Source organism: Ptychodera flava, chromosome 15, assembly GCF_041260155.1.
Source record: "Ptychodera flava strain L36383 chromosome 15, AS_Pfla_20210202, whole genome shotgun sequence".
Lineage (NCBI taxonomy): Eukaryota > Metazoa > Hemichordata > Enteropneusta > Ptychoderidae > Ptychodera > Ptychodera flava.
The window spans coordinates 38324810-38352407 of NC_091942.1; the positions used below are offsets into that span (position 1 = coordinate 38324810).

Sequence of the window (27598 nt, forward strand, 5' to 3'; positions counted from 1 at the left end):
AGAAATTTAACGTTGTACGGTAAAATGATGTTTATAAAAACCTTAGCAGCATCAAAACTTACTTATTTTTTTAATTTATGCATTGTAGCCCATGGACATCATGGTGTACTTCATCTATTTGATAGGCTGTTTGCACGCTTTCTAATTAGCTAAAAGTTTGAGCAAATTAAGCGCCGCACTATAATGATATTTGAGAATATTTAAGGTGGAATCAATGTACTTGATGTTTTCAGTCAGAATAAGGCGCTGAAAGCATCTTGGGTAAAAGGTAAGATATCAGATACTATCAATTGCCACACAACGTCATGAAAATGAATACCGTTTAACTACACTAACGACTTAAAGATGACATCGCTGATTTATATAATATTGATTTTTGTCAGATGAATTTTACCGATGCCAAACATCTTCGATTTCAGAAATATTCAAATGATCAATGCAGTTCCAAGTCAATGGGAAAGTTGTCTGAGATTTGTGTTCCGTTCAGACTTTTCAAAGAGAATATTCAGATATTAACTCAACTAGTAATATCTTGGTCAGACTGGCATATTGTACCATCACTTCATCGTAGAAGAATTATAGTTGAAGATTACAATACAAGTTTGATTGAAGGGAAATTTGTAAACCTTGGGTCATAGAAATGACGAACAATAAGTATAATTTTAGCTTTGATTGGCAAAATGTTTGAGTTGTCTGAACGATTAGGTTAAAATGTGAACGCTGACTTGCCGCATAGGCTATATGTTGAAGTTTCTTCATAACATTTTTCTAAACAATGAAAAACCTTATAAGTGGAAATAGGTTAATAGGAATGTATGAAGTATATGTGGCATTGTTTAAACACAGAAACACATGTTTTGGGATTGTGCTAGACTCAATCATTTTGGGTGAAAGTAACTGACCTGATTCATGACAAGAGAAAGACAAATTAAATTGCGTTTTCATGACTTACAGGGAAAATTGATGTTTACAATTGTATTAACCACTTCCTCGTCATTGCTATGTATATAATATACAAAAAATGGGTGATTTGCAAAAGCGGGAATGTTGATACCTTTAAAACCTTGTGTATTTTGCTCTGTTTTCAAAGAAGAGTACAAGTTGATATGTAGAATAAGAATAATTGAAGATGACATAAATAGTGATGGTCTGCAAGAAACAAATGGTTATGGCTTCTTGGAGTTTTTGAACTAACTTTAGTTCGACTGCCAAACGTGTGCTAACTTGTTTTCGCCTTGTTGCGTTATGAAGGAAAGAAATCATAAACAATCTGAAAACACAATAGCGATCATTCTAGTCGTATTTCGTACGGCCTTGAGATTATACTAGGCTGTTCAACAGTTTGTGTGTCAATTTTCACACGGAGAAAATAATTTTTTGTCACGCGCATTGCGCTCTCAGCGCCCTCATACCATATCGCCGTTGGACGCGAAGTGACGTCAACAATCGATCGTTCGTCGCGTGCACAATGACACACGCGTCCACTGAAAACCACACCGTGGTTGCATGACATTATGGATATTGCGGTGTTGGTGTTTTGAGTTTTGCATTCATTGAATGATTTACCCATGAAAATGGAGTCAAATGGTGAGTATTAGAGATAAATACCTATCGACAGGCTGGAGGGCGTTTTTTATTTCTCACACCGGCACTTTAACCTAATGCAAGGAAAAGGTAAACGTAAACTGTGCGAGTACTTTACAACTACTCAAGAAGAGGTGAACTTAAACCGTGCGACGCAGGTTTTGTGCATCCCTTATAATAACATACATCTCTTAAAGTGCCATAAGATTCTGAAAGGGAGGTTTGAACAAATTCACCCATACGAAGAACGAGGATTCATATATTTGTTTCCTTCCTCTGGAGACACTCTGGTAAAAAATAATGCCGAGACTGTATTATTTCTGAGAAGAAGGAGAAATATAACTTCAGTCTCATTATCCTTCCTTCAGCGGGAAGTGATTCGGTGAAAGATGCGCTAGAGAAGCTCTAGTTATTTTAGAACAAGTGAATCATATAAGCTAATATTTGGCTGGGGTTTCATCATGTTATAAAGACTTTAGCTTTAAATATGTAAGTTTACCTATTTAGGAATGTGAAACTGTGTCACTGAAATATCAACTGACTATACGATGGCGTATAAGCACTCGATCTAATCAAACATTTGGCAGTGGCATAGTCTTTTCGAAATCAAATATGCAACATCACAAGATTTTCTCGTTTTCAACGTCGCGTATTGACTTTATTTTGTCGGTTTTTGATTTTTCTTACAATGATATTAATATCGATATCCTTTTCGAAGGGTTTGTTGTGATCGATGAGCGAGATCAGCTCTTTCAACTGGCCACAACGGTGCGTCAAGAGATCCAGCAGTTGAAGAATGACGTGGACACACTGAAGGAACATATCAAAATTGTAAGCGCTATTTTGAACGATACTGTCTAAAATGATCCACGTATGAGCAGAAGCCAAACCCTCTTTGATTATGTCACAGTCCCTCCACCCACGGAGGGACTTTGATTTGTGAACACTAAACAATCACAAAGGCTGGGCATCTCCTCAAAGTAGCATTTAGAGATTATATGTCAATACGTTAGCGAAGAACTTTTACAATTATTCCGAATCAGATGTACAGTTTTGACATTAGTATTTTCCGTTTAATTTTCATCTACACAAATGCACTGACCCGATGACATTACTTTCCAGACAAAGCACACAGCAGCGATACAGCTGAAGTTTTGGAAGGTCATGGGAACGTTTGTATTGGTAGCCTTTCCTTTAGCCTGTACATCGGCTCTACACTATGCAGTCAATGTTTTACCAGTGGACGAGAATATAGATGTGAGTATGCGACAATATAAGCAACTTAGTTGTTGGGTAACGGTAAAAATTTAATTCTTCAAAGAGGGTCGTTTTTGGTGCTATGTACAATGCAAGTAATTTAAAGAAGTTGCCCCTCGTCCGATCCTCAAAGGGAATATCTTCAAGTCTTTGAAAGTGTCACAATCTTTTTAAAATTACATGTAGAGATACACTAAATCTTTAGCTATGTATACCATATAGGTAAAGGTTTAGGGATTGTATTTTTAACTTTTGATGGCTGCTGTTCGTTAAAGCAAGTTTATCGAATTTTTTGTCTTCCTTCAGTGTGCAGAAGCAGAAAATACTCGCCTAATAAACACAGCACGTGATTTACTGGTGATATTGCGGAAAAAGTCAATTGTCAACTAACGTGCAAGATGTTTTGACAAATTAAATATTAGACAATTTGATATGATTTTTCAATCAACTTTACATTTCGTACAGTCACTCGTGAAAGACATATTTTTCGAGTCCTAACTGAAAAACAATTACTAGTGAGGTATTTGTGCTTTATAATCTTAACTCTTGGAGTAAAATTATTAACATGTTAATTAACATGTTAATGAACATATTCATAAATGAGGACTTGTGCCTATATTTCTGCTATGTTCTTGATATCGGACACATTTAACCTAAGCGTGCCATTTGAACGCCGTTTAGGATATTACATGACGTCTGCTGCAGCCCAGTCAGACCAGATATTTTTTTAGACATTCAAGTAATTTGGTCAGAGTCCTTTCGAATAAGATTATTTTGATTGCCGGCGATACTATAGTATGAACGTTGGAGAATTACATGTAAAATAGTTTGCAGACGATATTTTTGTTGTGAAAAATTAATCCTCCATGCATAAATGCATTATATACTGCACACATTGGTCTCTGACAATAATCTTATCTTGTCTTTGTTGCAGTCTGTCTTCAAAGTTACCATAACTATATTGTGTATGCTCTCTCTGTGCATTGGACTTCCGGTTTATTTGGATTCATTCAAGGAGATCGCTGATTATATTCCATTTGTTAGCGATGACGACGATGATGATAAAGCGCCCTCGGATGACGAGGAGGAGGATGATGATGAAAGTGATGAAGATTACGATCCACGGAGAGATGCCAGTGAAACCGATGATAGTGAAGATAATGAAGACGACGAGGACAGCGAAGACAGTGCAGATGGTGCAGGAGATGATTAGATATAAATGTACAGTCTAATTAGCTTCCACTATGCCTTTGGTCAAGTGAAGAACATCATATCATCTGAACAATAATATGTATTTACGACCAGTGTGAAAGCTTGACAATAAACACTAAAAACCCATACATATAAAGTTTCCTTTGTAAATTTCCACAGCAGAATTTCTAACATACATAATCTACATACAATGGAAATGGCCATCACCGAAACACTTTTAGGTTACCCATTTGGGTGCTTGAAACACTTTTTTTGATTGATAATGGGGCCGACCAAAGTGCCTAAATTTATTTTTTTTCAGAAAAATGCTATATTAGGCCTATTTATATAATTATCTTGTTAAAGATGTAATACGGTAATCAATGTATAATATCATAGCTTTAAAAACGAGATAATTTATGCAGAAAAGAAAGAATCCAACTTTGATACTGTTGAATACAGTACCTTTAAGCTGTTTTTAATTCATCATGAGAAGATAAACAATCCAAACATTGCTGTACGTCAATCAGTTGCAATACCAGTTGAAACAAACGCGGTAACTGACCCTGCAATCACAAGCCCTGCAATACCAGTTGAAACAAACGGGGTATATACTCTGCAATCACAAGCCCTGCCAACAGTTAGGCCTATTCCGATATGTCAATCGAAGAGCATTCAATGCTTCTTATAGCACAGTTATCAAACATGCAAGTAATGGCGTTGTTAGTACAAGGATATCTGAAGACGGAAGAAACAAGTACAAACGACAGGTGCTCGTAGATTTGCCTGGAAAGTCGATCGAAGGCCGAACTTGAAGAACAGGAGTATTTGGCCTGAGGCCGCGAACCTTGGTATTCTACTACAGTGATTCGGCCTTCGGCCTCACACTTTAGTCTGAGGCTTCCGGCCTTTGATCGAGCTGTCAGGCAACTCTGAGAGCACCTACATGTGGTTTGAAAGGATATGAAAGAGCTATACAGTGTGGTCCCTCTATCACATAAGCTGTGATTTGATGACCTTAAAATTTCCTGAGGCTTCTCTACAGTGATCGAAGATTCCAACGATGTGAAATATACACACTTGGATTTCATTTATATGGTGCTCATAGTACGAGCACTTGGAGAATAACAGAACATAGTGGCCACTTTTGGGGTCTCAGTCTGGTCAAAGTCAAAGTTCGAGACGTTGAGCGCCGAGGACGTTTACCTTACTAAGCTGGTGAAATGTTTCTTACACCAAGAGCTTTAAAATGAACCCCCACAAAGAATGACTTAAGTTTGAGAGTCCGAATATCTGTCTCGGAGGCGCATTCTACCTTCATTCTAATATTCAGAGTATTGTTTCGGTTGACGTTGTGCACGAGAGAAATTAGCAAAGCAAAATTTCACTCGGGGCTGTTTGCTCTGTCCAGTTACTTTCGTGTGCGGGCGATTTTTCGTGCCTTTTTCCCTTAGGGCCCTTTGAGCAAAATATTCATCAAGTTCGACATGTTTTGCCTCGCGAGGAGAATTCTTTAAAGGCTTACCTTGTGTGCCGGAGAAAGTGATTTTCCTCACGTATTTTAACTGAAGCGCTTGACAGTATACAAAATGACCGCCCATATCATCATTGAGAACACTGTCTCTTGTGGTTCGCTACACGGCCAAGGCTGTCAAGATGCATAGCAGACAAGATAAATTGGCCTATCTTTCTAATGCGTAAAGCGGCTGTCGCCGTGTATCGAAGCACAGCGACTGTGTTTTCAGCCCTATCTTTAGGAGTCATCATTTGTACTCTCATACGATTTCCACTCGGCCACTTTAGTGAAAAAAGACGCGAGTAAAATCGTTTTTCTCCAGTGCACACAAATAGGAATTTTCCCGCGAGGCAACAAATGTCAAACATGTTTAATATTATGCCCAAAGGCACAAAGGGAAAAGCTCGCGAAAAATTGCCCGTACACAAAATGGATGAGCAAACGGACTCCAATGAATTTTTGCTTAGCTAATTTCTCTCGTATGCGGCAGACCTAACGTAGGCCTAAGACCAGTTTTATCATGAATAAATTTCTCCGTTGTATTGGTCAACAGGCAGCGGACACTTCTTATAACAGGAAGGGCTGCATAGAAGTATCTTGAAATGTATTAAACTCGTAACTCTTGATAGAATGAATGGACATGATACAGAAATGAAATTCTTCTCCTCACAAAACCTATAAATTCTTCCGTAGCGTTTGTTGCACAATCTCCGATCTGTTTTAATCCTCAATGAATATGGTGAGATCCTGATCCTACATAAGGCCTCGTTATAGTGGTCTTTCTCGATAATGCTAAAGTACAGGTCTTGCTCTAAAACAGATTTAAAGTCCCTATAACAATATAGTTTAGGATACGAGCGTAAATTACTGTGCCAGTTTTGAATGTCGATATCCCGACAACGCTGCTTTAACAAGGGACAAAGTCGCCCATTTTTCATGAATTTTGTTTGATACGAGATACTACTTATATTGTTTGACATGTTGAAAGATACTGTATGAATGGGTGACCATGCATATATTCGACCCCGGTTTTGGACACGATATATAAAACCATGGCGAAAATGAATTAATGGTCATGATCATTAATTCATTTTTGCGATGGTTTCATTTAATGAGTCTAAAACCGGGGTCGAATATATGCATGGTCACCCATTCATTCAGTGCCTTTCAACATGTCAAAAATATAAGTAGTATCTCGTATCAAACAAAATTCATGAAAAATGGCCGACTTTGTCCCTTTAATATAGTTTACATCACTGCCAAACCCTTGATTTCTATAATAAAATCATGCATCACCCATCCCCAGAGAAAGCATCTTGACTTCATACGCCCCACTCGATTTACCCTTTTTGTGCTTCATCATATTGAAACAAATCACATTTGTAAGCTAAACGATATGGCGGCATTTAATGTAAGGGGTGGACCATTTGATATCCTGGGGGGGGGGCTTGGAAGATTTGGGGGAAAAAAAGATGCCAGGTGGAGTTGCTCGAAAAAAAAATCTGGCTTTAAGTGGCTGATGGAAAAAAAATTATGGACCATTGCGACTCGGAAAAAAAAAATCTTGGCAATTGTTCGATGCACACTGCAGCATCAATAAAAATCAAGCAGCAGCTCTGGAGTTTTATGAAGCATAAACCATTTCAAGCTTGAGGAACAATAACTGAATATGAACAATTGTACAGTATACATGACCTTCTGATTAGAGGAAGTATGCTGAAATTGAAATTGCTCACCAGTGTTTTCCAGAAATGTGTAAATCTGAATGTATGGATTTTGTCAAAATACCACAAGAAGAGAGACAGCCTGCAAACATTTTACTATTATCGTTTGCGCATAGAAAACTAATAACAATGAAAAAATGCGTAGAGACTCAATCCAATGCGTAATATTATTACGCATTGGATCGACTCTCTACACATTTTTTCATTGTTATGAGTTTTCTATATACGCATGTTTTATTCGTAAATGCGAACACTGTTATAGTGAATTATCTTACCAATGTTTTTCTTAACAAAAGCGAATGTGTTTTGATTAGAATTGAATGAGTTTGATGGTTTTGGGGAAACTACTATGTGGTAATGAAGAATGGGAAATGGGCAATGAAATGAGCAGACAGCAGGTGATTTAAGATTAAATGTTACATCTTCACTGCAAATAAAACCACAAGTGTGTCATAAATAATACAAACAAAACAAAATCATGTTTGTTTGTTTTGTTGTATGTGAGCCACGTCTAAGACACACAACAAAAGTACTGTTTCAGTCTGTAAATGTCACCTCAGATGCCACCAGAGAAAACCATTTCCACTCCAAAATTTCATTTTTCGCCTTGCGAGAGGGGGGACACCCCTCTCGCGCTCTCCCCCCCCCCCTCGTTCGCTACGCTCACTCGCCACTCAGTCGCTTCGCTCCTTCGCAGTCCACCTGTCTACTTTCTTCAATTACCCGGCTACTTTCAATGTAAGGACAACACTGACAAGTAAATGCCATAAATGTACATAATTTTACAAATATGTTTTTGAAAAGTGAATCAAAAATGTACATGTATTTACATATCTTTATTTAGTTTCTTGAATATAGTCTGTGTGCGATAGAACAGCATCTTGTTACTGGGTGTGAAATACCAAGCAAACAAACATTGCACTGAAATTTGGTAAAAAAAAAATATATCTCGAAGAAGGAAAGTGAAAAAAAAAGTTGCCAGCATATGCCCTGTAGAAAAAAAATAATTCATGGTGAAGCAGGTGGGAAAAAAAATAATGGCTCTCCACCAATCTTCCAAGCCCCCCCCCCCAGGATATCAAATGGTCCACCCCTAACCGAATCCAATGGCTGACAATTCTCACAAGCCTGTAGGTTCGAACAGAAAAGTGACCTAACTCACCTCTCACAGCAAGTCTTAGAGTAGCTGCATTATAATACAATCTTAAGACAAAACGAAAAAAATCGTTTTGCTCAATTCTTGTCAATTTATACTTGTTTTGTACTTTGATAGTATGACATGATGACTTCTGACATTTTAAATAAGTAATAATATTACGTAAACTCTCTGGTTGATAAAAAATACTTATTCCAACCAGAGTCCCTCTATCCATAGAGTAGGGTGTCCAATCGAGAGGTCTTCTTATTCCTTAACAATGGGGCAACACGAAAAATCTTGAATGAACATATTCGAAATCCAAAGCATGAAGTTACTTAGAACTAATCACTACTTGTAGAAATTACTTCAAACTATGCCATGGCCATGCTAATTTATGTCTTTGAACAAGGTAACGACAAAAGAACTCAGAAGTTTACGAAGCCACTTGATCAAAACTCCGATGACGGACGCCATCTTGGCCATCGCCATCATTCTCGCGTATTTCGGCTGTGAGAGATCGCGTCGATGGAAATTGTTCGATTTCACAGTGAACATTGTCCTAACAGTAGAGTAAATGTTGGTGACAAAATTTTCCGTAAAAAGCCATTTTTCTTTCGTTGAACAGCTGGTGAAATTGACTCTTTAAACAATTATGAGTTTGCAAGCGTTATTCCGAGAGGGGCAAAGATGGCCTTGCTGGCAAAGTGTTGTTTACACTGAATTCTATCGGTTCTCGATGGAGAAAGAGCTCACCTATCCAGCGCAAATTAGCGCCAAGGAATTTTAGGTGACAGGAAGTAAGGGTTGCGTCAGTACCTCTCTTGATCACCACGCGGTTACAGGTAAACACCTGTCATTAATGAATGAAACAACGGTTTGTATCCATGATACGCTAAACACAAAGGGTCAGCGTGAGGACAATCTTGCTTCACCGTAGTGGGCTCAATGTTTACCTACCGATAAAAGTGTTTATTTGACCACAGACTTATTTTTTTGTAGTTCTTTTCTCAAATTTATTAAGAGTGAAGTATCATATCGTCCTCAGAACCCTTTTTAGTCGAAATTTTAGGACCGATGGCTTTGTATTTCTCATTTGCAAATTCTTCGGAAGAATTCTGAAAAGTAGCATTCCTAATGACTTTCAAATTGTGGTTTATGTAGTCGAGATTTTTAGCCAGAAATTGACTTCACACCAGGACCATCAAATGCAATCATTATTTTGGTAAAACGTTATTTTTTTCAAAATTCGTTTGGACACCCTACATAGAGGGACTGTGTTCCAACCGAGGGACGGCCATTGCGTTTATTTTTCGGACAGGCAGATGCAGTTGATCAGAAATGACATTGCGTGCTCTTAATTCGGAGTCAGTCCAGCTTTCATTATCATTATCCTGCGAAATCCCATGGAAAATCAAAGTATTCCTACGAAGTTGACCCTCTTGTCAGTCCTGTTGAAGTTCTGTCTCCTGAAGTCTCTCACGGATTTTACTATTCTCTGCCTCCAGCTCGGCTATACACATATTTGCTTCCTCTGGTAATTTTTACATGTAACGTTGTCTAACACTTCTTTAATTTTTTGGTACCGTTGTCAGCCTTTTCTTCAAGATTAAAACCTCTTTTTCCATGGAGGCTTTTCATAAGGTAAACTTTGATCAATTGATTCAATGAATAACTTCAGCTGTTTGACAATGCCTGCATCTCCATTGTTAGAATCTATGTCTGCAACAGGTGGCATGGCAGTCGAAGCACTACAAATAGACTCTGAGGTCACTTTTTCATGGAGTATTTCTGGCAGTTTTGATTGTCTTTTGGGATCTGTACCTTTCTCTGGTTGTTGTTTTTGGTGTTTGGGGCCTGAACTAGTCTCCCTGTCTCCGCACAATAACCCACATGGAGTTTATCCATACAATATCCAGCAAGTCCGTCAAACTATTTGCCTTGCATGGGTTTTAGAAAACCGCCTTTTTTAAGCCATTGACCCACTGAAACGCCCATGGCTTGATATGTGACCCAATACAGTTGTTTGTTGCTTGACACCATCACGTACGTCGATTCTCACTGAACAGGTTGGAAGTGCGCCCTCCCCTGATTGGTTTATCAAAGGTGGACAGTTTCTTTGTCAAAAACAGTACAGATAACCCGTCATCCCCGACATTTCTTTTGTGTAAAAGAGTACTAATGTCTAGAATGCATAATTAATTTAGAGACTTGTCTAAAAAATTGTCAAATGTCGAAAGTAACCAACATGGTTCAAACAATAGGCACGAGATAAAGAGAAGTATAGTTGACGGTAGCTGATTTCACGATAATCATCACAAAATCAACACATGTGGCAAGTCATCTACGTGAATGAGATAGCTTATTAATTGTGCCCATTCTACAACTCTTGTTAAAACTTGTGAGTGGCAGGCTAGGATCATCCATATCAACATTAGCAAGCGACCTAGAGGCCGAAATAGCTCGCTGTGTTATGTAAAGAACAACTATTTTTGACACATGTGTAGATGAAGAAGGTGGAAACCTTTGATAGCTCATTTCAGTAGGCGGACAAAAAATGGCACAAATAGCTGCAAAAATACACAATGGAAGTTTCATCATAATTTGAACATATCATATTAAGATCATCTCTAAGAACATGTCAACCAAAGATATCTGATAAACAGTTTTTTGAGAATCAAATTTTTTGACCAAAAATGGCAAAATTGCCTTAAAAAGACAAAATTGCACATTTCATCATAACTTCTATTTAGTTCATCTGTAGGAGACTTTATACCAAATTTCAAAGCTATCAGACAAGCAGTTTTGGAGAAAAACATTTTTTGACCAAAAATGGCAAAAATTGCCCCAAAAGTACAAATTGCAGATTTCATCATAATGTCAATATATAACATTTAGTTTATCTGTAGGAGACTGTATTTCAAAGCTATCAGACGAGTAGTTTTGGAGCAACAAATTTTTTGACCAAAATGGCAAAAATTGCCTTAAAAAGACAAAATTGCACATTTCATCATAATTTCAATACATCACATTTAGTTCATCTGTAGGAGACTGTATACCAAATTTCAAAGCCATCAGACAAGCAGTTTTGGAGAAACAAATTTTCGGACAAAAGTTGCCCCAAAAGTACAAAATTGCAGATTTCATCACAATTTCAATATATCACAGTTTGCTGATACCAATCAGTTTTGATGAAACAAATTTTTTGACCAAAACTGACAAAAATTGCCTTAAAAATACAAATTTGCATATTTCTGCACTATTGAACAAATCTGAAAAAGATCATCCCTGGGGACATATGTACCAAATATCAAAGCTATCTGACCTGTAGTTTTGAAGATGAAGATTATTAAAGATTTTTTGACCAAAAATGACAAAAATTGCCTAACAAATACAAATATGCAAATTTTACCACGAGTTGAACAAATCTGACTGAAGTCACCCTAAGTAAACTGCATATCAAATTTCAAAGCAAACGGACATGCGGTTTCAGAGAAAAAGTTAGCGGAGAAGAAATATTTCCTCGACGTAAACACAGCGAGTATGTTGCGCTTTCCTCTTGAACGCAATAAAAAAGACTCCGGGTTCAGTACCATGATAGGCTATATACCCGCACTCCTCGGGATAACAGCGACTTTTTCATAGAATTCCTAGTGGTTGACACTGTCAAAGATTTTTCGTTGCATCTTGTAAAAAAAAACATATGCCAGAATATTGTATTAACTACAGTAGTTTATAGCTCTATCAAATACATACTCAGCTGAGTGCTTCTGCTTGACTCCTTCCCTTAAATCTAAAAATAGTAGTTGCAATAATGATATGATAACCAGAATTTTACAGGAAGCAGTTTAGATTACCTCTGCTCTGTCTACAATTATTCATCAGGCCTTCCACGTGTTGAACAATGGTTGTTTTCATAAAATCATAATGAAAAGTCCTGAATTAACTGGCGGGATAGACCCGGCGCTAAATGTTTACATGGCAAGTCATGTAATTTATACCAACGGCCCTCTCCTGATCCCATTTCTAATGCTGGTAATGCTTATCAACGTGACTATAGGAATGTTATGCTACTTTACAGATTCCTCATACAGATGACCGTTTATAGACAAAATAATAAGGATGTGTAATGGTCTTTCCAAACATTCGCAACGAACAATTGGATAGAATAACTTTAAACAGTCGACGACAAAGAATATTGAATGTTGTTGATGCGAGTATGTCATTTCAAAATCTAGCACTGTTGTTACTTTGGAAAGAAGCTGGGTTCGCTCAGACATGCGCTGTGTCGCCTGGCCGAGTTGACCAATGGCATTGCCAACTGACGTGATGATAATTATGACACCTGTTAGCAATGTATGTTTAAATTTACGAGTACTATTGACGAAAGTGAGACTTAAAACTGTTTTGTGATAGGTGACTGGAATGCCGATCCTCAAAAACGACTTCCAAAAGATTTAAGCATATATTTTCCGTCGGATTGTTCTCTATTTAGAATGGCTGCTTGACAATTCATGTAAATTAATACATCATGTTGTAAATCAGTGTGTTTTGGTCGTCTCTTATGGAGAGTTGGCATCTTTTAAGTATACATTCCCTCCAGGAACTAGCAAAGGGGAATTCCTTTGCACACTTTTGAAGTATAGCCTTACTCAAGACTCAACGCTTTCCTTGCGCTGATCACAACTAAGATGTATACATGTATCTTCATAAATCAATGTTTCTGTTGGGATGGGCTTTCGGAAAATTGTATCTAAAGTGTTGTAATATTAATCACTATTACTATTACTGATTTGGTTCCTATCGACTCGATCACCGTGCACCAGAGCTGTCAAGGTATTCAAACTGTCATCATCTAAATAGATACGTACGCCGGTAGAAAGTGTCAAGAATAGGAGACAGTGGTCCAAAGTTACGAAATCAAACAAAACCGACATCGAAGCAATACAAGCGAGTGCCAAGAAGGTTGACAAGCAGTATGGCTCAGTCACGACGTGGTATTGCGAACGTCATTTGCGTTGATGAATTGTCTAGCAACTGTCTATAACAAAAACGTCATAAGGCCCAATGTCGTCAATGGTACTATTAATTTTAAACAGGTATTTCTTACAGGTGTCACTTTCATCACAGTCAGGTGGCATGTAAATATATCTTCTTACTTGAGTAGAAAGCCAATCGTCTATGGTCGTCCTGATAATTTGACAGGGAGACGTTCCGAAAATAATAGTCGTTTCTTGATTGTCGTCAGCTGATGTAGTGAGACGTAATGTATCATATTCTTGTCCGTCATTGCAGATGGTAAAAGTACAGAACAATTATGAGATCTGCAATCGGAGTCCAGAAAGAACTCGATATTTTGCAGATTGTTCTTCAAAAAGGGGTAGCAAATGAAGCGAACTAATTTCTGATTGCCTACGTGTAGGTTTGGGGTGGCATATGAGTTGCTAATCAATGTACCCGTATACCTGTATGTTTTACTTAGTAACAATTGTTGCTGATCTCTCAGTAAATTTCAAACTTTATCAATTGAAACGACCGACATGTAATCATAGTCGTAAGCTCAGATAGAACTGAAATGAAAGAAAGATTACTACCAATCTTATACCGATAAATGTCTTCTGAATACAAATTACCCAGGAGCACGTTGCCATGGCATCTCGATCAATATATCTTACAACAGTACTTGGCAAGCTTTGCATCATCTTTCTAAGGAAATCTGTACAAAACTGTTCCATGCATTGAGCTATTCAAGGTTTCAATACGGCAATGTAGTTCTGGATGTCGCTATTGCCTTCTGCTATTCATATATCTGAGCATAGCGACGCCCTCCGTGTACTGATGCCAGGGTTGCCAACAGACGTAAAAGCACAGACCTTGGACACAGAATACTCCCCCTAGAGCTTCAATGGCTGCTTGTTCATTACTGCATTGAACATACAATTCTACTGACGACCTGCTAAATACTGAATTACTCTGTTGTTAGCAATCTCTTTCATAGTGTACCTTTCAAATCTTCAGATAAATAACAGCTACGTCTTACAAAGACAAGATTTCATTCATTTGGATAAGGTGTACTTCCATGCATTATACTTGCACTGCTTTGCAATTCATTCCCACTGGTACTCAGTATGCTGCCAAGCGTCCACATTATCAAGAAGATCTCAATATTTTCCCCCAGTGGCATTTTATCATTCCATCAATCTCAACCGCTTGCTTTTCTTCTTTTCCTATTCATTTTTCTCTTCTCATTTTAAAGCCACAATAGCCGTAACTTTTGATAATCTTTTTATAATGTTTTGCATGAATACAGTTTCGTCGCCTTCTATATGTTGATATACCAAGTCTTGGTCTAAAAATGCAATTTATTGTCTACATATTAATGTTCTGAAGGCAGGCTTAGTTCACTCTTTCAGCTGTTCTGGTCAGATAATTTCTTGATAAACTTGAACTAAACATGCGTTAAATTGGGTGATTCAGCTTTTTTATTTTTATAATAATTATGCTTTCTGGATTTTTACTTGTGCTTTTTAAGAGCTCAAAGTTTCTATTGGAATATATGTCAACTTTGTCGGTTAATTTGAGCGACCGTGACTGATCGATCAATTATCGATTTGATGAGTAGGTGAACTTTCTTTAGGTTAAAGATGAATGATCAAATTTGCCAGCTGTGAGAATGGCCTAACCTGAATAGTACTGACCGTTAGTTTAGCCAATACCACTGCATGTAAACATTGTCATCTTTCGCCAAGTCTGACACCGGAAGTCCGGTGAATTTACTAGATACTATCACATAAGTCTAGCGTGCAGTACAACCTTTGTTAGAAGTAAACATTAACCCAAAATGTTCAAGGAAAAAGACAACAAAATTAATGCTGTTACGGCTCTCGGAAAGAGCAGTAATTGTTGCAGAGCACTTTACGGGTGAAATCCTGCCTCAAATTTTGAGGTATCAACTCAACGTATCAAACTGTCTGTTTGATCGCTGTATAAAATACAGAGTACAATCAATCATCAGTTGCCGTGTATTGGTCAACACTGTGTTTACATCAATTCCAACAGAAACTCGAAATATCAAATTATACTTCACATATATGTAATAACGGAATTTTTTGTGTTCAGATTATTGTTCTCATTATCTCAACTCTTTAAGCGCGAGATTTCTTTTTTTTCCTTTACTTCATATCAAGATAAACGTCAAATTACACTCTTGCAAGTACACTAACCACTTCAGAACTTTAGACTTTACCAGCTCTCTCTCTCTCTCTCTCTCTCTCTCTCTCTCTCTCTCTCTCTCTCTCTCTCTCTCTCTCTCTCTCTCTCTCTCTCTCTCTCTCTCTCTCTGCCATAGCGTGCCTATCTACATTTATATAATATTAGTAGTTTTGGGAACGGTCTTTGGCAACCGTGGGATGGGACCTTTTTTGTTTCTATCGTCAGTGATGATGTAACCATTACGAATAAGTTAGGATAAAACAAAGTTTGAACCCACAACATTGTACTGGGACAATCTAAAAGTATATCATGGCAACAGGTGACATAAATAATTCGTTCCTGCCTCTTGAATATTACATTTGTGCAAACGGACTTTAGAATCTGAATATCAAACAACCCAAAATTAATAGATTCTGCAGCAAAAGCTGAGTTTGGCACTCTGCCTGCACCGTGCATTAATCATTCGTCGAACGATGTCTGTAGAAGAGAGAATGTGCTTTTGACAAGTAGCTCGAGGGGAAACAAACCCCCGATCAAAAGTGTATGGTTGAAGACGGCAATATCTGTACTACCAAGAGAATTGTTGCTAAAACAGCCAATAATAGTAACATAAGCAAATAATACGTTGCCATGGTGCCAACTAAACTAGGTCATACTCGTGTCTTCTAAACGACAATAAACCATGCCATTTAAGATTTTTAACCTAAAACTAGGTGAAACTATTGTGAATTCAAGATACCCGACATTCGCACAGTCATGTTTAATACACTTATATTGCTAGGCAGTCGATCATTATAGTCCGAGCCTTCGACTGTCAAAGTACGTGAATTAGTAGTCTTAATCGCGGGGAGCAAGCACCATGAGGTGGGTACAATGTTTAAAAATCATAAACATCAAGTATTTCCAAAAGTAGATTTTACAAACTGTAACTATGTCAATGAAATGAAAATTTGAAAATTAAGAAAGCTTTTTATTTATCGACGTAAATAATAGGCTTCGAATCAAATCGGGCGATAGGCATTTCTGTGCACTGCGTTTAAAGCAATACTAGACAAACGTTATTTTCTCTTTCTCATTACTCTAATTTTGAGAAAAAAGTCTCAAGTCGAGACGTCAGTTGATGTATACGAGAAGAGCCGTGCTTTCATTTTGCTCTGTTTGATTTCGATGAGAGAAGCGAAAAATGGGGAGATAAATAGTTGCCATGCCATCTGAGACTACACAGAGTAGCATCTATGACTGTATACAGGTCAGCACAGGTGGTATTACATATAGTCAGATATGCAAGCAGTCAAGGAGCGCCATTCGAAAAGCCAATACTTTTTGAAGATCTTCAATCAACAAGATAAAGTAACAGCTTAGTGATACACGGCAATTCTGATATTATCGACTCTTGTCACGATGTGATCGATTGTTCCGTTTTATAGTTTTACACTTTATTTCTTCAATGTCATTTCCCTAGAAAATTCACTATTTTAGAACTGCTAATGCGACCAAACTGTACTTCAGACCGCCTGGACCCTAAAGAATGTTGGTTCCTTTCAAATATGTTTTTCTGTTTTAGATTTACGAGCTTGTTATTAACATCGGCAGCAGTGTTCTTGTTGAAGATTTTGTCAGTCAGCGGTGAGATTATTATTGTTTTATCAAGATACAACGTGTAACATCTTTAGTTTTCTTCTCGTTGATTTGTTTTCTTGTACATTGTAAAGTTTGATGCTTAAAGCTTAACAACGTTATCGCTGTCTAAAATTTAGCGTTTCATGATAATAACTAGATCACAGTGGGCTGATAACAGTAAGATATATACTAAAAGGGACAAAGTCTGTCCTTTTAGTACTTTTAGTACTTTGTGTTATTCTATACTATGTTGTGCTGTAAGATACCAATGCTCTAGAGCTCTGCAGTGTCGCTTTATCTGGCTGTACTGACAGTACTTCATGTGCTGTGCTGTCTGTACTGACAGTACTTTATGTGCTGTGCTGTCTGTACTTGACAGTACTTCATGTGCTGTGCTGTCTGTACTGACAGTACTTCATGTGCTGTGCTGTCTGTACTGACAGTACTTCATGTGCTGTGCTGTCTGTACTGACAGTACTTCATGTGCTATACTGCTCCCCAACGTTTTGAGTTTGTTAGAGCATAGAACCTATAAGGTCTATGGTTAGAGCAGTCTTTAAACCGCAATAGTTCCGTTTCAAATAGACGTATATCATTTAGGACATAAATTTGTGTCCTAGACCCCAGCGTCGCTCACGTTGATTGGTAGGTTTTATGTCCCTGTGTCCCATCTGCGTTCATTCATTGGCTACCTATCTGTCCTCAAGTCTCATTAATATTTACTGTTCCGAATCCAGTTCATTCATTGGCTGCCTTATGTTCTTGTCCCTGCCTCACTTTCGAGTGTTACTTGTCTCGCTCTGCCATGTGCTCATTACTGTAACGCATCTGCGAGCCTAGGCAATCATTACCAGACAGCTAGAGCGTAGTCGCAATGTTTATGAAGACAAATTTGTCTTCACAAACCTTGCAACTACGCTCTAGCTGTCTGGTAATGATTGCCTAGGCTCGCAGATGCGTTACAGTAATGAGCACATGGCAGAACGAGACAAGGGACACCCGAAAGTGAGGTAAGGACAAGAGCATATGGCGGCCAATGAATGAGTTGCATTCGGAACAGTAAATATTAATGAGACTTGAGGACATAAAGGCAGCCAATGAATGAACGCAAATGGGACACAGGGACATAAGACCTACCAATCAACGTGAGCGACGCTGGGGTTTAGGACACAAATTTATGTCCTACATGATATACGTCTAATTGGCCTATGATTTATGTCCTAGACACATGTACCGGCAACAATGATTGGTGTTTGTGGACCTACAAGGTCCTCTTTCAGCGCACTCATTGGCTGGACCCTTTCTCTTAGGTCTCATTAGTATGTAATGTTCACCTCACGCACTGTGATTGGCTACCTTGTGTCCTTGTGTTAGCCTCGTTCTGTAGTGTTCTCTGCCTCGTAATGTTAGTGTCTCCTTGACTTCCTGGATACCGTTGTAGTAACAAGTCATTTAAAGGGTTTGTACGTGGTTCGATCAAAGACAAAGGCAGAAGGCCGAGTTCGCTTGAGAAACATTCACTAATTCAAAAAATGAGTGTCTATTTGGCTCCGAATACATGCTAGTAACGATTCAGTTTTTAAGTAATATTTTGAACTGTCGCCGGTGTGAACTAACTCTTCTGTTGTAGCTTTGTTCTGAACACAAACATTCTGAACAATATCGAACATATCGGCTGTTCACAAATATAGTTTAGTGAACACTTAAAAAAATATGAGGGACCGTTTTCAATATTCGAGCATGCCGACGGCATATCCTGAATTATATTATAGCAGTTTGCGCGTGCAAATTTTTATTAAATCCAGAGCTCCGATTGGTTCCGATACGAAAACGACCCGTTGCATTATTCATGATGTTCTACGATTGGTACACCACAGTAAGTACGCAGTTAACTAGCCTTGGACACACTACTGAACTATCGGGCGGCCGCTTTTGGTTTGGAGAGCAATATTTTCATCCATTTTTGTGAAGCCGTGGTGTACTTAGAACTATTCCTATGACATCGTCGCCAACTGACTCAAAACAGAATGATGCTGTTTAATTTACACTGTTTCCTTGTTCTCAATGCTATTGATATTTTCTCAAAAGGAAATCGAAATATCAGTAAATCCACCACGTCGACATCTCCGTCCAAAACAATGATATATTTACAGCACTGCTATTGAACGTTCCAATTTTACTGGTGGTTTACCAGTGACAGTAGTCGCATGGGATGCAGTATTAAAAATTTCGCCAGTGTCTTCGCTATAGAGGCAGTTATGATTGTTAGAATCATGTACTATAGGTGTCTGAACACTTCCACATTGTTAGTGTTATGCAATCGGGTCGTACCAGTCTTCTCTCCACATTGTACGATATATATCATCACTGGACCAAACTTTTCCAAATTTAAACAAGGAAATGCTTATAATTTTGCGTTACTGGCCAAATCAATATATTACCATTACAAATGTAGAGGGTGGAAACAGTAAACACAATGCGTGCAGTGTAAATTACATTTTAACAACATTGCAGTTCACTGCAGTAGCTTCGCTACTGAAAATGGTTGTAAATATTACCAAACTGACTTGATATTTCTCAGTTGACTTTTGGCCTTTGTTTTGACGTCGCGATGGAACAAGGTGAAGACATCCTGAATTATTGCTTACTTCAACAGTTTCAAGGAAGTAAATGGAACACTACATTACGAGGCAGTGAACATTACAAAGACAAACTCAGGGGCATGTGGCAACCAATCATAGTGCTGTGAACTGAGTGCGGTCAGCGAGATAACATGCAATCAAATTTCTAAAATAATACACAATTGGCAAATTATGTTTGAAGACAATGAAGTTGCAAATAAGAATTTATTGGAAACTTTATAACCACACTACAATTCGACGTTGTGTTGGACACTTTAAGACTTTCCTCAAAAAGAACTTGTAAGGAAAATTTCTAGATTTAGAATGCAAATAAGTTATGCCTAAATGATCTTTTTTCATAATAAAATAGCGAAGTGGAACCATTAATATGTTTTTTATTTACTTGATTTGTGAGACAATTAGAGGAAAATCGATGATTGTTCGTGTAGGGTGACCTTGTTGTGCATCGAACAATCCTCTGGACAAAAATAATGTTGATCTACGCTCTTCTTTGTAACTTTGTTGTTATGGCTTAACGGGTCTTATATTACCGACGAACACAGGTAAATGCGACAAACCAATCTTAAGTGAAGGACTTCATTATGAGGGAGAGGATTCATTTGAAATGAGAGTGAATGATGGCGCTACATTACAATTTTACTGTGACCCTGGATACACTCTCTTTGGTGAATCAAGAATCATCTGTGAAGGAAGTCAGTTTACCGGAGGACCGCCAACTTGTATCGGTATGTTGTACAAATTATTCTTTTGTTCAATACATCATGACCGAACACCTTTTTAACTTTTATCCAGTTTCACATCAATTGTCATATTGTTGTTCAAATACTTACTTCATAGTTCATTCAGTCAGCCTTGTGTTATAAAAACATCCGGATACATCAAAGCCATGTAGAAATCAATACATTATAATGTCCGACAAGTTGCTAATGGACGTTCCGATCCGAGGCTATTGCCTCAAAAGTTACCCTGTGGTGATGGTGCATCGAATTTCTCAATGAGTTATGGCATCAGTATTAGAAAATCGTACGCGAGGAAGATCACATTGGTACCGTAGAGCTACACAGTCTTTGTAGGAGACTCATTTCATTTGTTCATTTGAATTGTGTGAAATGATCACTTGTCAAATTTTCTGTAAATTGTAACTTGTGACGTATTTTTCAGAATTTAGTTCTGTCGGTGAAATGCAGTTATTTCTTTACACCTAAAATCACATGATAATGCATGGTGTGACGTCTTAATAACCGAGACTGAAATATTTCGTCAAAAATAACATAATGTTGACCAACTACATTGTGAGTGAAAGGCGTTTTCATTGTACATTTTTAGATTCTTTTGAAAATCTGTGAACATTGGCCATATAAACACCATATCAATATATTCTTGTAGCTTAATATTTTGTACTGCACCGGAGAATTATTTCTCTATCCAGAGCTTTCGACAACTATCCAGCCGCCTTTATCAATGGCGTTGATTAGCACCACTGCGCATGCGTAATCTTAAAATATTATCCCAGATTCGAGATAGCTGATACCGTCCACCATCCCGATTCAACGTTGGTTATGTGTTCTTATATACATCGCTTTATCAATACTTCTCTTGAACCAATTAGGCTGCCGATCCAAGATTTTCACATTTTCTACCATATCAATGTAGGACCTACATTAAGTTTTAATTTGTTCAATTGTGAACACCAATGTTAAACAAAACTAAATGATTTCCTTTCTGGAATTCATAGAAAAAAGGACAATAATTCGTGTTTAATTTCGTATTCTCCAGATCAAAAAAACAACAGAATGAAAAACCTGTTTACTGAATCTGTGAAAATAAAATAATCAGAATTCACCCCTCACTGTCACAAAACTCGCATTCTTTGTTTAATAAGCTGAACTTAAGAGTGAAAGTAAATTTTAAATATCTTCTGACGGACAAATTTCTAAACTGTGGGCATCATACACGGGTTAACTTGAACAGTCGTTGACTTTACTTTCCTGCAGTGATATCACCAGGTCTTGTTGTTTTTACATCGAGTTTACACTTTAGTACACTAATAAATAATCTTCATTTCTGATTAGCTGAAGCCACCACCACCAGGACCAACAATAATAATGGAGGTAACCAAGGCTTCGCATTTACTGATGACGATCGTTACAATGAAGGTACTGCTGGTGATATAGGCACTAGTGATGGTACTAACGCCGACAATAACGACGGTGGTACTGCTGATGGTGGTACTGCTGATGGTGGTACTGCTGATGGTGGTGATAGAGGCACTAGTGATGGTACTAACGCCGACGATAACAAAGGCGACACTGCTGATGATGGAACCGACGCCGAAGGTGATAGAGGGACTGACGGTGACGATGGTACCACAGGTAACGATAACAACGGGGGTACTGATAACGTAGCCGGTAACCATGGTGAAGATGACACCGCTGTTGATGGTAATGGTGATAAAGACGGCGTAAACGGTAACCGTAACAATGAAGATGATGCTGGCGTCGACGGTAACCAAGGTGATGATGACACTGGTGGTGATAGACTTGATGAAAATTCTAACACTGACAGACTTGACGGAAACTCTAATAAAAATGGTTCAGAAGTGTTAACTTTCAGCATGCTCGTGGTGTTTTCTGCGGTCACATCGATTGTAGTTATGTAAGAGTAAATTCAGAACAAGAGTGAATTTTGCAGACTGGGTGTAAAATTTGACAGCCATTTAGAATCAACCAAGTGTCCTGTTCTCCAATCCTTCACCCTCTGACCTAAAGATTTGCATATCCTGCCTTGACTATCTAATGAGAACTGAATCAACAGAAAACATCTGTAGAATTACGACTGTGTTTATTGCGAGATATGATCCATCTTTCATAGTTTTTGTGCAAAAACAACAGTTTCTAATCATTCTCCCCGCAGTGTGTTCAGTCCGTTTTCACCTAGCCGACACCACGTATTGTGTTATATTGGCAATTTAAGCAGGAGGCATTTTGATATGCATGATTTTATAGTGAAACAAGAATGTTTTTTCAGACAGAACGAAAATACATAAAATATTCGCACTTACAGCTAATGAAACCTCAACACCAATGTACTCTACTAAAACTTTTGAATAATAAGATTTTTATCACAATTTCACATTTGGTCGTATTTTGTTTCCATACATTTTACTACTACGTTCTTTTACTTTATTTAGCTTTGTACAGTGTCGTCTCCTGCAGAGATAAATGAAGTATTAAAATCAATTCAATATCATTATGTCTGTTAAAATGCATGGTTCTTTGAGAACATTAGTTTCAAAGCAAAATTTAAAAATCAATTCCTTTTGTTCGATTATGTCCTTGTATCGACTGTTGATTTTACATTTTTGTTGCTTTCCAAAATATCGATGACGTCACATACATATTCACCATCAATTCTTAAATCGATCCACCGTCGAGAAATATCCGAACATAGGTTTTCGACAAATATAGAAAAGCTTATTTCTACAGGAGCGACGGAAATGGTTTGCTTCCCGAGAGACTGTTCAAAAAAAGACTACGAAATGCATTGAAAACAAAATGAGGGCAACTGACGATGCCTGAGACGTTTACTTAGAAAAGTAGCTCCATTTTAATGCGACAGAGTTTCCGCAATGCTATACTCTGCATGTATATAAGACTTTTGTTTGCATGTTTGACTTAAATTTCTCTGTTGATAAAAAATAAAATACACATTTATGTTACAATGTATGCAATCAATCATTTAGCATAACACGTCACTTAATGTTAATATTCTGTGCTTGAGCTCTCCTTAAAAATTCACTTTTTATCATACTATTGTGGAAGGAATGGAATAATACTTGAAATTGCAAGTATTGTGTTTATGCATCGCCCATTATCTAATTAAAATTATTAGATTTACTAAAAGTCGACACACACATTTTCATTTCAACTTCTCCTACAATAATTTTTAAAATTTAGTGACACTTTGAATATCAATGCTTTGTCAAAATCTTTTCAACATATTTCCGTACACTCTGAGCAACTCCCAGTATCGATGTTGTACACTTTACATGAATCGCACAAACGAGAATTTCTTATCTTCTAATGGAATAATTTCGGACCATTTGGCACTCCACGGTGTCATAATTTCTAATAAAAAGAATGTTACTATTTCCTCAAGTGATTTTCTTAGCTAACATCCTCAGTTTGTTCAAAATTATAATTACATTTCATTTCCCAAAATGAAATTGTTTTTGTCTCGGTAAAAGTGTTTTCCATCAAAATATCATTAATAACTTTTGTTTCCATCTGAACACCATCGATGTCAAAAACATTGAAGTGGTCATCACCAATTTTGAAACGAAACTACCATTATAAAACGCATTCCGAAGCAAACGTCTTTGGTGGCCAGTAGTTTGTCTTGACATCTGACTTTAAACCACACATACAGACAATCAATATAAATGTAAGAAAGTTTGTTAACAATCTGGATTGGTGTATCATTGTGGTTATTGAGAGATCAAAGAGTTCCCCAGTCTTCGTCTTTCTGTAAATAAAATGAGAAGATATTTTTTCCACTTAGCACTGTACAACTTCTATTGAACAGTTTTCTATGCCATTGAAACTTAAGGGCTGCCACACAGCTCAGTGAAGCTTTACATATTTAGTCTTTTAATAATAGGAAACATTTGAGACAAGTTTTTTTATCTTATATTTTGCATGATCTAAAAAAAAAACTATTTTATCGACTATAAACATCTCTTGGTACCCTTAACACTGTTGCTAAATACAAGAGATTTGGATAAGCCTAAACTTTGCCTCAGATTTTGCGTTTTTTTAATTTCTCTATTTCGGTGCCCCAGAGCCCCATTTACATTTTACATTTCTCTTCGCCATAGCCTACAAATACATGTATTCTCGAGCATTTTGGTTCTGTTGACCATTTTATCTCGCCAATCGTGTTGGTGACTTAGCCTCTCTGCTGGGCGGTGGCGCTACACTTCCGCCCAGGGAAGAGTTCTCCTGGTCATGCTGATGGAAGTGTAGCGCCACCGCCCAGCAGCGAGGCTTGGTCACCGAGACTATCTCGCCAAGTTGAATACACTTTTTAGAATTTTTAAGGCTGTCAATCCAAGTCGCTTCTGTTCGTATTTTTGTGTTGTAGTTATCGATTTAATTCCGGTTTCTCAATATAATGCCCTCAAAATCTGAAGACTGTCTTATTTTACAAGCCAATTAAAAAACAAAGAATATAATAATTGTTCACTGACGGGCATCGCTGGCGTACCCCTCTAACCAAACTCTAACCCATCTATAATTTTATACAAATTTAAAACCATTTTTGAATATTGAACCAAAACGAAATAAATCAGGAAGCTTTTTCAAATCACTGTATACTAAGCAGCTCGAGGTTTATTATATCTTAAATGTACAGTCACATATATCACGAATCACTCTGACGTTTCCTGCTGTTGCTTTACCTCACTGATCAAAATTATCAAGTGTAGGCATGACAGTCTTCAAATTATTTGCCAATACCTGTGCAAGTATTTGATAATCTAAATATAATAGACAACTAGGACACCAGTTTTTGAGTAAATGTGTCTCTTTTTTATGTAACAGAGTTATACCCCTCCCCCTAGTTGAGAAGTCGAAAGCTGACCCCGTTGAAAATTTCCATGATAGTAATTCAAAACAAAAGTTAAAATCAATGGCCAACATGTTATGAAGACCTCTAATGGTAGCTCATCGTAGCCCGGCGATTTCTTTCACAACGTTCAAACAAACGACTTCTTCTGATATCGCTTTGTTACAAAAATATTTCTGGTCATTGAACCGTGGAACGGTAATGTGTTAACACATTTTGCACACGAGTTTCTCTGCCATGTTCACCATAAATACTTTTTATAAAAGCTTGTCAACTCGTCAAGAATTTCTCTTCTGTTCATGTCATGCATTCTTTTTCTGTGTGCAACTTTGTTTGGTATTTTTTTTCTGTCTATTTCTTTTTTCCAAACCAAAAAAAATATTTTGTACTTTTTTCTCCATTATGCCCTTGGACGGATTTGTTAACCTCTAGTTTCATAGGCATGTACTAAGGTCAAGTCTATGTTCAAGGTTATTATATGGATTTGTGCTAAAAATTTATCACTTTTCAGCAATTTATCGCATATCGCATTGCTTTTTGCACAATATTTATTAGTAAATTGAATCCCATTTCATCTGATTTTACTGAATATTTTCGGTTTTTTCATATATTTGGTCACTTAAAATGGCAAACTTATTCAAATATGGCGTCATCCAATTTAAATTTCCAGTATCCCTTTTTCATTTTTAGAAATATTGAACTTTAAAACAATCGCCAAGTGATCAAATTTTACCGCAAGGATGATTTCTGCATTTATTACATGCTTCAGCAGGAATAGACAAACCAATGATGGCAATTAAGTCGGCATTGAACAAAAAGGCAACTATCTACGCCATGTAAATTGTATTTCATTTCGGCGTAACTATCTCTAAATATCAACTAAATAACGTTTCATAAAATTCATAACGCATATTTAGCTGGATTTTTAGATTGATTTTCATCCTGAACTAATTTTACATTACTCTTATCCTAACCTAAATCAAGATTTAATGCAATACCAAAGTGTCCCGAAACATATCATCGTAACAAATTCAATTTTTCTTTACAAATGTTTCCAATGAGGAGAAAACATTCTGCTCAACTTTTGAATTTGGAGAATTAAACGACCTTTAAACAAGGCGCTTTTTTCCCTTGCATTCATTTCATCTAAATCCATTGCAATGTTGTTCTCATACAACTTAAACTTCCACTCTTTTATTCATGTTAAATAGCAAACTCGGCACTTTTCTGAATAGAAATCATCAGTACATCAAATGAAGTGTTGGTTGTACTAGTCCGGCAGCTGGTCGGGAGAACCTGGTTTTGTCTTAAGTTTTTTTTTTCTCGATGAATGTTGTTTTTCAAGCCAACCAACATAATAATATTGTTACAGGCACTCTGTCATCATTGGGCAATTTTAGCAAATTAGCATAGTCAAACTGGCCGCCTATGTATCACATTTTGTCTGAGGGGATTCATATAGTCTGTATATTTCGTAATCTCGCTTTTTTCACCATGAAAAGAAACAATATATTACCATTGAATAATTTATATGACATGCTAATTTGCATAATTTCATGATGGTGACAGGCTGTATACCGTTCTTTACTATGAATAATTTAACATTGGCTTTATTAAGGGGGGGGCAAGATTCTGCTCAATACAATTTAGAAAGTATACCATACAATTTAATTGTTTGCATCACATGCTAATTTGCACAATTTGTACCCTTCTTGGTATATGAATAAGTCAACATTAAACACGGTCTCATTTCTTATGGTTTTTTGTGCAGCATATATTAACGCAGTATTTTCGTTGTCGTTTATATTACATAGTTGTAAAAATATGTTTATAAATAGACACAAACTATGCCAACACACCCATTGCAGTTTCCTCTAGTCAATTATCTGTCTGGTCTGACGGTTCTACTCGCAAGAAAGCAACAATAATTTAATTCCTTCAACTCAATCAGTACTCGTACAATATGCCAAATATGTAGCTTTTCATGTGGGAGGATCACCATGCCTGATTTTCTAAATTTTCACATTCTCATCATAAAATAATACAAAATCAAAACTTTGTACAGTAAAGACTAAATGAAAAGTTAAAATAT

General features: G+C 37.2%; 2 protein-coding genes across 2 annotated transcripts; both read left to right on the forward strand.

Moving 5' to 3' along the window:
• The first annotated feature begins 1237 nt into the window (after nt 1-1237).
• Nucleotides 1238-4296, forward strand: LOC139152408 (uncharacterized). Its single transcript, XM_070725532.1, has 4 exons — nt 1238-1587; nt 2303-2415; nt 2707-2841; nt 3776-4296. The coding sequence occupies exons 1-4, from the start codon at nt 1569-1571 to the stop codon at nt 4052-4054; spliced, it is 546 nt and encodes a 181-aa protein (XP_070581633.1). The 5' UTR covers nt 1238-1568; the 3' UTR covers nt 4055-4296.
• A 12114-nt stretch (nt 4297-16410) lies between these two features.
• Nucleotides 16411-23598, forward strand: LOC139152409 (N66 matrix protein-like). Its single transcript, XM_070725533.1, has 4 exons — nt 16411-16483; nt 17184-17245; nt 20424-20606; nt 21954-23598. Exons 1-4 carry the CDS (start codon nt 16479-16481, stop codon nt 22538-22540), a joined length of 837 nt encoding a protein of 278 aa, XP_070581634.1. The 5' UTR covers nt 16411-16478; the 3' UTR covers nt 22541-23598.
• Nucleotides 23599-27598: the final 4000 nt, after the last annotated feature.

Coding starts and splice junctions, on each gene's coding strand:
- LOC139152408 (XM_070725532.1), top strand. Junction 2,416..2,706: donor TGAAGGAACATATCAAAATT/GTAAGCGCTATT, acceptor ATTACTTTCCAG/ACAAAGCACACAGCAGCGAT. Junction 2,842..3,775: donor CAGTGGACGAGAATATAGAT/GTGAGTATGCGA, acceptor TCTTTGTTGCAG/TCTGTCTTCAAAGTTACCAT.
- LOC139152409 (XM_070725533.1), top strand. Junction 17,246..20,423: donor GAAGATTTTGTCAGTCAGCG/GTGAGATTATTA, acceptor CGACGAACACAG/GTAAATGCGACAAACCAATC. Junction 20,607..21,953: donor AGGACCGCCAACTTGTATCG/GTATGTTGTACA, acceptor ATTTCTGATTAG/CTGAAGCCACCACCACCAGG.